Raw genomic sequence first — 11,501 nt, forward strand, 5'->3', positions numbered from 1 at the left:
CGAAAATTATAGAACACAGATAAATCAGTGATTAGTACAAGTCAAGAATACAACGAAAAGTTCCAGTTTCTGACAGTGATTTCAAAGTTTTAGCTTCCAGTTCCGGTGTTTCTGATTTGCGCATTTTAGAATCATTGTATATTTTTAAACAGAGGCCCAGTTTGAATTTAGCTTTTAGCTCTTACCCGCTTGAAATTGTGAATAGGCAGGTTTTGCAGCTTAGGATTTTCGTTGTATTCTTGACTTGTACTAATCACTGATTTATCTGTGTTCTAGAATTTTCGAACTGACGATGGAGCTGGACTCCGAAACGTTTTCTTTAAAGATACTACGAATTTTTTGGAGTTTTCTTTGCTATTAAGTTTTTAGTGAATTTGCGATTCAATGAATTTTTGTGGAGTTTTCTTTGCTATTAAGTTTTTAGTGAATTTGCGATTCAAGCAAACGAGTGATATTATTACTTAAATATTACCTAATTTGACTGAAAGGTCAATTTCACCTAGAAATTTGACATGGTTGCCACCATAATCTTTTGCACGTCGTTTGGTGCGTCTTATCCTACTTTCACTATTGTAGATTTCATTGACATTTATGGTTGATTAATAGGAACCAGTGTCTAATTCAAACTTTACAAGACTATTGTCAATTTCACATGATATTAATATCGGCTTCTCAGCGAGGGGAACTAATTGCAATTTGGGTCTAAAAAAGCATTAGGAGACTTACAATTATCGAGGGGCAGTTTGCCATGACTTGCCTTTACCACATTGATGTTACGGGTAGAACTCGCGCAGTGGTCAGAAGTCTCAGCGACAGCGTCATGAGGGCGACCCGTATAATCGCCAGAATAGATGCTTGCGTCAACAAGGCAATTTGCTGCGTAGTCTAATTGATCAACTTCTTCGGCAAATTCGTCCTCAGGATACGGATGATTAGTTGGTTTACTTTTATTTGTCAGCTTCTTCGCAGATCTGCACATTTTGGAGATATGGCTAGTTTTGGAACATGAAGTACATTTCGATTTCTTCTTTAAAGTGTAACAGTCACTTGCTCTATGTTTGCCTGCGGCTCCACATCTAATGCACTTGTATGACAATGGAATGCTAGCCCTGGAACCTTGTTCGTTCCGTTTCGGTGAAGTGCCGTGCGTAGTTTTGAGCTTGTAGTTTGCTGCATTCACAACACTTGGTGTGAGTTCTTCGACATCTTTTGTAACTTGTTCCACGATTTTGGCACGTTCAACACACTCCTGGAAAGTTTTATTTTCACACTCCACGAGCAGCGATGCAACAAGTTTGGTCGATTGCAAACCACTAACAAAAACATCCCTGATGAGTCTATCACGACAGCAGTTTGAGTACCCAACATGGGAAGAAAGTACATTAAGAACTTTAGCGTAAGATTCAATACTTTCGCCGGGCTTCTGCTTACGAGTTAGAAATGCTACCGCAGCTCCAATAACGAATTTCTTCACTCCGTAAGACGAAATTAATTGAGCTTCCAATTCTTCATATTTGACGTCGGTTAATAACCTTGGCTTCAACCTTCGTTGCAAGTCAGTCAGAATGTTAACAGGTAGGGCGTTTGCAAGGTACATAGTGGACAAGGACGAACCTTTCTTTGCATCAGCCGCAGCAAGTTTGTCACTATGTTGAAGTCGAAAACGCTGAATGAATTCTTCCACGCTCTCCACATCAGGCTGGAACATCTTCATGTGGCCAGTCATCCTCGTCGCCAAATGATGCGACCGAGGTTTAGCGTATAAAGGGCCAAGAGAGGTGACACCGTAGTGGGCAGAGCTTTATTACGAACTGAACAATACTGTACAACGGGTTACCACAATGACTTATCCTGTTGCCATACAGGTAAGCTAAACGCTAAATGGTGATTACCACACTCTACATGTTCATGCTTAGCTTCTGCACTATATATCCTGCCATGTATCCTGCTCTACATCTGTCTCTTATACACATCTAGATGTGTATAAGAGACAGATATATATCCTGCCATGTATTCTGCTCTACATGTTCATGCTTAGCTTCTGCACTATATATCCTGTCATGTATTCTGTTTTACATGTTCATGCTTAGCTTCAGCACAATATATCCTGTCATGTATTCTGCTCTACATGTTAATGCCTAACTTCTTCACGATATATCCTGCCATGTATTCTGCTCTACATGTTAATGCTTAGCTTCTGCACTTTATATCCTGCCATGTTTTCTAATCTACATGTTCATGCTTAGCTTCTGCACAATATATACAGCCATATATTATGCTCTACATGTTCATGCTTAGCTTCTGTACAATATATTCCGTCATGTCTTCTGCTCTACACGTTCATGCTTAGCTTCTGCACAATATATCCTCCCAAGTGTACTGCTCTACATGTTCATGCTTAGCTTCTGCACAATATATCCTGCTATTTATTCTGCCCTACATGTTCATGCTCAGCTTCTGCACAATATATCCTGCCATGTATTCTGCTCTACTTGTTCATTCTTATCTTCTGCACCATATATCTTGCCAAGTATTCTGCTCTACATGTTCATGCTTAGCTTCTGCACTCTATATCCTGCCATGCATTTTGCTCTACATGTTCATGCTTAGCTTCTGTGCAATATATCCTGCCATGTATTCTGTTCTACATGTTTATGCTTAGCTTCTGCACTATATATCCTGCCATGTATTCTGCTCTACATGTTCATGCTTAGCTTCGGCACTATATATACTGCCATATATTCTGCTCTGCATGTTCATGCTTAGCTTCTGCACTATATATTTTGCCATGTATTCTGCTCTACATGTTCATGCTGAGCTTCTGCACAATATATCCTGCCATATATTCTGCTCTAAATGTTCATGCTTAGCTTCTGCACCATATATAAATTGCCATGTATTCTGCTCTACATGTTCATGCTTAGCTTCTGCACAATATATTCTGCCATGTATTCTGCTCTACATGTTCATGCTTAGCTTCTGCACTATATATCCTGCCATGTATTCTGCTCTACATGTTCATGCTTGGCTTCTGCACTATATCCTGCCATGTATTCTGCTCTACATGTTCATGCTTGGCTTCTGCACTATATATCCGGCCATGTGTTCTGCTCTACTTGTTCATGCTTATCTTCTGCACAATATATCCTGCCATGTATTTTGTTCTACATGTTTATGCTTAGCTTCTGCACAATATATCCAGCCATGTATTCTGCTCTACATGTTCATGCTTTCCTTCTGCACTATATATCCTGCCATGTATTCTGCTCTACATGTTCATGCTTAGCTTCTGCACTATATATCCTGCCATGTATCCTGCTCTACATCTGTCTCTTATACACATCTAGATGTGTATCAATAAATATGCGCGTAACTGTATATCCTGCCATGTATTTTGCTCCACATGTCCATGCTTAGCTTCTGCACATCATATCCTGCCATGTATTCTGCTCTACATGTTCATGCTTAGCCTCTGCACAGTATATCCTGCCATGTATTCTGCTCTACATGTTCATGCTTAGCTTCTGCACTATATATCTTGTCATGTATTCTGTTCTACATGTTTGTGCTTAGCTTCTGCACCATATATCCTGCCATGTATTCTATTCTACATGGTCATGCTTAGCTTCTGCACAATATATCCTGCCATGTATTCTGTTCTACCTGTTTATGATTAGCTTCTGCACTATATATCCAGCCATGTATTCTGCTCTACATGTTCATGCTTTGCTTCTGCACTGTATATCCTGCCATGTATTCTGCTCTACATGTTCATGCTTTGCTTCTGCACTATATATCCTGCCACGTATTTTGCTCTACATGTTCATGCTGAGCTTCTGCAGAATATATCCTGCCATGTATTCTGTTCTACATGTTTGTGCTTAGCTTCTGCACCATTTATCCTGCCATGTATTCTGCTCTACATGTTCATGCTTAGCTTCTGCATAGTATCTGTCTCTTATACACATCTAGATGTGTATAAGAGACAGGGATATATAGTGCAGAAGCTAAGCATGAACATGTAGAGCAGAATACATGGCAGGATATAGTGCAGAAGCCAAGCATGAACATGTAGAGCAGAATACATGGCATGTTATATAGTGCATAAGCTAAGCACTGTCTCTTATACACATCTAGATGTGTATAAGAGACAGGTTATATAGTGCATAAGCTAAGCATGAACATGTAGAGCAGAATACATGGCAGGATATATTGTGCAGAAGCTAAGCATGAACATCTAGAGCAAAATACATGGCAGGATATAGTGCAGAAGCCAAGCATGAACATGTAGAGCAGAATACATGGCATGTTATATAGTGCAGAAGCTAAGCATGAACATCTAGAGAACAATACATGGCATGTTATATAGTGCAGAAGCTTACCTTACCTCACCTTATGACCTTATGATGAGTTCGGGACCTGTCTCTTATACACATCTAGATGTGTATAAGAGACAGGAATACGTGGCAGGATATATAGTGCAGAAGCAAAGCATGAACATGTAGAGCAGAATACATGGCTGGATATATAGTGCCTGTCTCTTATACACATCTAGATGTGTATAAGAGACAGGTAGAGCAGAATACATGGCCGGATATATTGTGCAGAAGCTAAGCATGAACATGTAGAGCAGAATACATGGCAGGATATATAGTGCAGAAGCTAAGCATGAACATCTAGAGCAGAACACATGGCAGGATATATAGTGCAGAAGCTAAGCATGAACATTTAGAGCAGAATACAAGGCAGGATATATTGTGCAGAAGCTAAGCATGAACATGTAGAGCAGAATACATGGCAGGATATATAGTGCAGAAGCTAAGCATGAACATGGCAGGATATCTGTCTCTTATACACATCTAGATGTGTATAAGAGACAGGTAGAGCAGAATACATGGCAGGATATATTGTGCAGAAGCTAAGCATGAACATGTAGAGCAGAATACGTGGCAGGATATATAGCTGTCTCTTATACACATCTAGATGTGTATAAGAGACAGGCAGGATATATAGTGCAGAAGCTAAGCATAAACATGTAGAGCAGAATATATGCTGTCTCTTATACACATCTAGATGTGTATAAGAGACAGGATATATTGTGCAGAAGCTAAGCATGAACATCTAGAGCAGAATACATGACAGGATATAGAGTGCAGAATCTAAGCATGAACATGTAGAGCAGAATACATGGCAGGATATATAGCTGTCTCTTATACACATCTAGATGTGTATAAGAGACAGATGTAGAGCAGAATACATGGCAGGATATATAGTGCAGAAGCCAAGCATGAACATGTAGAGCAGAATACATGGCAGGTTATATAGCTGTCTCTTATACACATCTAGATGTGTATAAGAGACAGTGATTAAGCTAAGCATGAACATGTGGAGCAGAATACATGGCAGGATATATAGTGCAGAAGCTGTCTCTTATACACATCTAGATGTGTATAAGAGACAGCTTAGCTTCTGCACAAAATATATCCTGCCATGTATTCTGCTCTACATGTTCATGCTTAGCTTCTGCACAATATATCCTGCCATGTATTCTAATCTTCATTTCTATGTATTTGTTCTCATTTTAGTTTAAATTGTGTAAAATCTAAATACTATAATTTATGCTGTTTTTTTAACAATCAAAACCAATTATCATACATATTTAAAAAAATTATTCTAGTAATTACTCCAAAGAACTTGGACCATAAATGCCTACATACTCGTGTCTTCTTGTCTTATGAATGTAGTGAAACATTCACGCCATCGTGCCCAATTCTCCCTACATTTCTTTCACCTTGCGTAATTGCCCTCGCAATAAATTTCTATATTATGCACAATATGCCCACACAAATATTCTATACTAAATTCAACTACGCATATTATCCCCGAGCATGCGTTCTTCACTGCAAAGTTAATAATAATAATAATAATAGTTTCAGCTTTTATTAGGCCGTAGGCCTGTCGCCGATTCTTAACATCGCAGAATATTCACAGCATCTTGAGGTCTCGAACTCGCAACGCACTGCTACAATTCTGCTGTGCTTAACCGCCCGGCCTCTTTGCCGATTCTGATCAGAAACCGACGCACAGAGCTGGGATCGAACCCGCGCCTCTCTATAGTGCGTCAATCTTGGTACTCTGAACTTTAACCACTGGGCCACCCTGCCCAGGTGTTCGGCAAAATTAACTTGTATTCTTCAGTTTAATCAGCACTACTCATACATGCTTCTGTTCTCACAATATCTTCTCGCGTGTATTATTCCTTATGACTTTATTTTTATATTACATAGAACAGAAATACGGCAATAATTGTCTTTACATGTTATAAAAGTCCCGTGGATTTTTTACAGCACCTCGTAAAATTTCGAAAGAAGGCGCACGAGTAAAACCGACATAAACTATAACCACTAAGGGAGCAAATGTCGCTGACCTGGAGCCCTTGAGGCACTCCAGCAGGTCGTCGCAGGGCTCGGGGCTTGCTGTCACTCCTGCTGGTGCGATGTTCAGCTTCAGTTGTCCCTTGTAACGCCGCGCCAGGTCAGACCAGCTGGTGCCTGCAGCGCGCAGCACCGCAGCTGACATCTTGATGTTGATGACTCGAGGTTGCTGATGTGGCAGCATTAGTGCAACTGCCATCACGTCTCCAGCTGCGGACGAAGGATGAGGATACTTGTTGCCTGATGTGGCGTGAGCTTGGGTGGAGCGATAGAAGGATGATAGGTGAAGAGGTATGTTGAGTAACGTAGAGAGGTAGAGACAAGGATGATGGAAAAAGAGCGAGTTGAATGGAGTTGATAAGTAAATAATGAAGTAAAATATGAGAGTGGGTAGTATAAAAGCATCGCTACCATGTGCATAGGAAGCCAACCATCCCTGTCTAGAAAAAGGATACAAATCAAGATAAATATAAAGAGACAATTGCAGAGGAATGTGATAAGTACGGAAAGGGAAGCTAGGTAAAGAGAAAGAGAGATTTGAAAGGAGAAGAGAGCGATTATATAAGGAGAGATGAATGATATGGAGAGAGGAACGATAGGTAAGGTGAGGGGTTATTAGCTGAGGGATGATAAGCAGAAATAGGGATGATAGTAAGAGAGTGGGATCAAAGACAGAGAAAGATGAGTTTAGAGAGAGCAATGACATGTAGAAAATGGTACGATTGTCAGAGAGTGGGATGCTATATTGAGAGAGGGATGATAGGTAGATCGAGAGGGATGATTAGTAGTGTCAAATGATAGAGAGAGGAGGGGGGGGGTGAACGCTATTCTCTTCGTGCAGCCTTGGTGATCGCTCATCAGAACGGTACCTAAAATTAAAATATTATGTTTTATGTAGCCTGTGCGAATATATGTTTATAATTAGGGCATTGTCTATATCTTATCAAGTTGTTTAAATCGTGTTTTTTTCTATAAATAAAACACTATCAATGTTGAATTTACTTTCCGTTGTTTGTTTTGTTATTAATGCGGACTTTGTTTTGCTGTATAATATTTTTAATCGGTAAACAAAAGAGATCTTATTAGGAACACAGGACGCTTTAGCTCATTCTAGTTTATTTAATAACGGAAATTGTAATGGGAATTTTATTATAAAACATTTGATTTGATTATAAATGGAAATTTGATTATTTTATCATAAACCCTTCTATCCATATTCATTTCCAGTGCAATTCGTCTTCACTTGGTTACAGTACGAAAACTGGTAAAATATCGGGCTGCAGTAATGCAGCATTGTGACTCATTCCACTTTCTTCAATACCCACTATATTATATAGTATAAACTATTATTATCATTACTGACACTACCAGCCAGTATTACTGCTTGGCAGTGGAAGATCGGTCAAAGTTTATATGATGGTAGCAGAGGTGGAGAATACAAAAATAAACAAATAGAGTGATGCACACACTATCTGCTGTGGTATAAGAATTTGCATTCAGGTTTATAAATAAGTATCATATAATTAAATTTTCTTATAATTATTTCCTGATTTACATTTTATTTTCTGTTTATTACTCCTACAGAGTATTCATTTCTGATCACATCTTCCTGTTTATCTTGGACATTAAGAAGAAAAATTTTTGTTAGCCTAACGGTCTTTAGGAGGTGCGTGAATTCAGCAGTAAAAGCAGGCCCACAGATAAAAGGGAACAAATAATGAGAGGAACTAAAAGTTCCTTAATGAATCAGATTTCATTGTATATGAGACTTTCATATCCTCCTGAATGACAACCGGCCTGGGAATAACTGGCCTGTAATGATAGTAATGGCCTGTAAACAACTATCAAGAATCAAGAATCCACAGAGATTCTTGATGGTACAAAAGCAGAAGTAAAATCTCTCAAATATTAAAGGTACTCAAGAAACAAACTACCTGTATTGATGCTCCAACTGTCACTGTCTGCCAAGTAGACTCCAGCAATCGCTGCAGCAATATGCTGCGAGTCAGGACAGTTCAGCAAGATTTTCTGCCAGTAATGCAAGCCAACGTCTCCCACAGCATCGCGCAGCAGCTGCCAGTTATTCCAGAAGACAGTGGACTCCTCAGCAGCACTCAGCTCCATGAACACACACGTGAGCACTTCAAGCGGCCTGTTTATATTATTCGTCAAATATTATTAGTCAAATATTATTAGACAAATATTTTTAGTCAAGTATTATTAGTCATATATGATTAGTTAAATATTATTAGTGAAGGTCATCTATATCTAAATCGCATGAAAAATCATCATATTCATGTTAAAATTTATCAAAATTATTTTGAACTTTATAAAGAAAACATCATGTACATGTACAGGTACAGTTACAATGATTGTTGAACTAACATCATAGTTGTGAAAACTTCATTCACTTGCATTTTAGAACAGCACTGGGAGAAAATATGTTAAGTAAGACATTTATTAGCTCAAATTTAAGTAGTGAGACCTAAATTAACTAGGTCTCTCTACAAAAATTATTAGTTAGAAAATTTAACCCTGTGAAACGTAGGTGGGATCAGGTCTGATAAAAATATGGCTGAATCCTCTAATGAACACCTCATGAGTTTTCTATCTCAGAGACAGTCTTAAGAAAATCAATTAAATCTTTCTCAACAAAAAACTCACCTGACATTTTTCAATTTTTGTGGCGTCAGGACGGGCGGTAATGCATTATTCTTACGGAGCTCCATTAAGACAGGCTTGGAAGCAAACAGTTCATGTATGCTCTTGTGATGAAAGAAATATGTACACGATTTCGAATTTTTCATTGGACGTTTTATTTTCAAGACAGCACCCAGAAGAGCATTAGGGTCAAGCGTCCCAAGCACCCCATATTTTTCGAGTTTTGATCTGATACTGCGTTTCAAATCGACGACTTCATTTTCAGGGAAAACCAAATGACAATCACAAATCATCTTCAAGGAGAAATTGCTCAAGTCTTGGAAGAAAGAATCGATGAGGCCATCCATGTCAACGGAGTGGTCAGCCAGCTTTGACTGAATAATTTTCTCATACAGATCATATGTGACTTGAGCTACAGCAGCATGAGATTTCAAATCATTTATCCTTTCAGGAAAGTTCCAGACCAGGTGACAAAAGAGAACCAAATTAATTGGACGAACAAAAAGTTCTTGAATGTTCCGTCCAAGAGATCTGAAGCTCTTCACAACTTTCTCAGCACCTGGAGGAGCATGTTTTTCATACTTCTCCAGAAATCTCAATTGGTCATCTAAAAGACAGATTTCTGATATCTCGTACTCTTGGAACTTCACGCCTTCTCGCTTCAGAAAATTCTTGAGCTTTTCAGCCGCACTTGGCCTGGTGGTGATGATCACACGACACTCATGTTTCCTCATTTTGTTCACCATCTGTTGCAAAACCTTATACGAGTCTTTATGACATTCATCATAGCCATCAATGAGAATCAAAGGGTTAGACTCGGTGATTCCTTGGATAACAGTTTTAGGGCCGAGTTTCTGGCACACTTTTTCGAAGTTTTCTTCTACAACATCAGTCAATTCTTTTACAGAAACATTCCTGCATTCATAATAAAGTAACAAATTGTGATTCTTCAGATCGGTCATTTCTACCTCTGCATCTGAGATACCATGGTGCTGTATCACCAAGTTCTTGGTCAAAGTGGATTTCCCAGACCCTGAGTCGCCAATGACTACTATAAACTTATCGTTGCCAGCGAGGAGTTCAGTGTAGGAGATCTTGTCTTCGGTTTGATCTTTAGGTTTCTGTAGTGTCAATTCCAGGGAATGGAAAACTTTCGAGCGTTCAACTTTGTCATCGCCAAAGAGCAAAATTTCTTCAGACAACATCGCTTCCCACATGACTTTGGCTTCTTTGTTTCCATAAGTTTGCAGTAAGAAGCAACAATAAGCCTTAACTTTTTCATTATCTGCGCGTACTTCATCCCACATCCCATCTATTTGAGTTTTGAGACTTGTAACTTCATCAGCAGGGATGCTGTACACTTCACCAGCTTCATTTATCACATCATGCATGACTTTGACAATTTCATCAAACTTCATAGGATTGACAGCATCGTCAGCGACGTGCATAACAGCATTTCTAATGTCTTTGGCCTCTTTCAGAAGGCACTCTAGTTGACTGAAACTTCTCAGAGGACCAATGTGCGTGTATAATACTTTTAATTTGAATATCTCACACAAAAAAGTACACATTAGAGTCACGTCATACTTTGAAGGTTCTTCCAGTAGATTTTCCATTACCCATGTGGGTAGTCCAATCTTTGGGAGTTTAAATCTATTGTTCTTTTGTGCCACCAGGGCAGCATGCCGGTCTTCGTATTGCTGCTTCTTTTGTTCAAAATAATCAGCAAATGTTTGCCTTTGTTGCTTGTCGCTGCATTCCCAGTTGAGTATGGCACGGAAAACTTTACACATGGGACCTTGGACGGCAAAAATGTTCTTGTATCTATTGGCTTCCTGAGGTGAAAGCTCAATTCCTGGCACGAGAGACATGCTCTGAGTGATTGTAGCCATATTTGCCAGCTGTTGAGTTCATCTGAAATTAATGAAATAATAATTTATATCAATACAGTATATATGTTATTTTCCTTATGCTAGCAAATAAAATAGTTTCGAAGATAAATTGTGACGAGTGGTGGAAGATCTTGTATTATGATGTACGATACTCCTGCTTAAGGAATTTTTCGTTATATATTGTATGAAGTTGTAGTTTGTTATGGTTATTTATGTTAATGCTTAGTAACAATTTTGGAAATTATATGATAAAAGCATGATCAATAAAGAACCTTGTATGAACCGTAAATGAACGTAGTCTATATTGAGAACTTTTCACTATTAATATAACAAATAAAAACGAACTATTGCAGAGGTCTATATAACCAAATTTTTCTATAACAGATCACCTAATACAGAAAACGCACCAATAAGAGGATGTGGCAAAAAGGTTCTACTTCTCGGGCACATTCACTGTCAGTATCTTTTCTTCACCTTTTATTTTTGACGAAATTTAACAAAAGTTATTTTCCCT

The 11,501-nt window shown here is 38.7% G+C and overlaps 2 protein-coding genes across 2 annotated transcripts; both read right to left on the bottom strand.

Annotated features, from left to right (window-relative positions):
• Positions 1-667: 667 nt before the first annotated feature.
• On the bottom strand, positions 668-2,356 carry LOC108673737. The gene is made up of 2 exons (XM_018161604.2): positions 2,339-2,356; positions 668-1,956 (listed from the first exon to the last, which is right to left on the bottom strand). Exon 2 carries the CDS (start codon positions 1,724-1,726, stop codon positions 686-688), a length of 1,041 nt encoding a protein of 346 aa, XP_018017093.1. The 5' UTR covers positions 1,727-1,956; positions 2,339-2,356; the 3' UTR covers positions 668-685.
• A 3,507-nt stretch (positions 2,357-5,863) lies between these two features.
• LOC108673736 lies at positions 5,864-10,987 on the bottom strand. Its single transcript, XM_018161603.1, has 5 exons — positions 10,833-10,987; positions 9,099-10,598; positions 8,369-8,586; positions 6,428-6,644; positions 5,864-5,900 (listed from the first exon to the last, which is right to left on the bottom strand). Exons 1-5 carry the CDS (start codon positions 10,985-10,987, stop codon positions 5,864-5,866), a joined length of 2,127 nt encoding a protein of 708 aa, XP_018017092.1.
• Between the last annotated feature and the right edge of the window lie 514 nt (positions 10,988-11,501).

Source organism: Hyalella azteca, unplaced genomic scaffold (assembly GCF_000764305.2).
Source record: "Hyalella azteca isolate HAZT.00-mixed unplaced genomic scaffold, Hazt_2.0.2 contig13029, whole genome shotgun sequence".
Taxonomy (NCBI): Eukaryota; Metazoa; Arthropoda; class Malacostraca; order Amphipoda; family Hyalellidae; genus Hyalella; species Hyalella azteca.

Excerpts from the sequence above, each read along its gene's own strand:
- LOC108673737 (XM_018161604.2), bottom strand. The coding sequence starts at position 1,726 with ATGACTGGCCACATGAAGATGTTCCAGCCTGATGTGGAGAGCGTGGAA.
- LOC108673736 (XM_018161603.1), bottom strand. The coding sequence starts at position 10,987 with ATGGCTACAATCACTCAGAGCATGTCTCTCGTGCCAGGAATTGAGCTT. Across the intron at positions 8,587-9,098 it reads CAAAAATTGAAAAATGTCAG|GCCGCTTGAAGTGCTCACGT; the intron begins GTGAGTTTTTTG and ends TAATATAAACAG. Across the intron at positions 5,901-6,427 it reads GAGTGCCTCAAGGGCTCCAG|TGAAGAACGCATGCTCGGGG; the intron begins GTCAGCGACATT and ends TTAACTTTGCAG.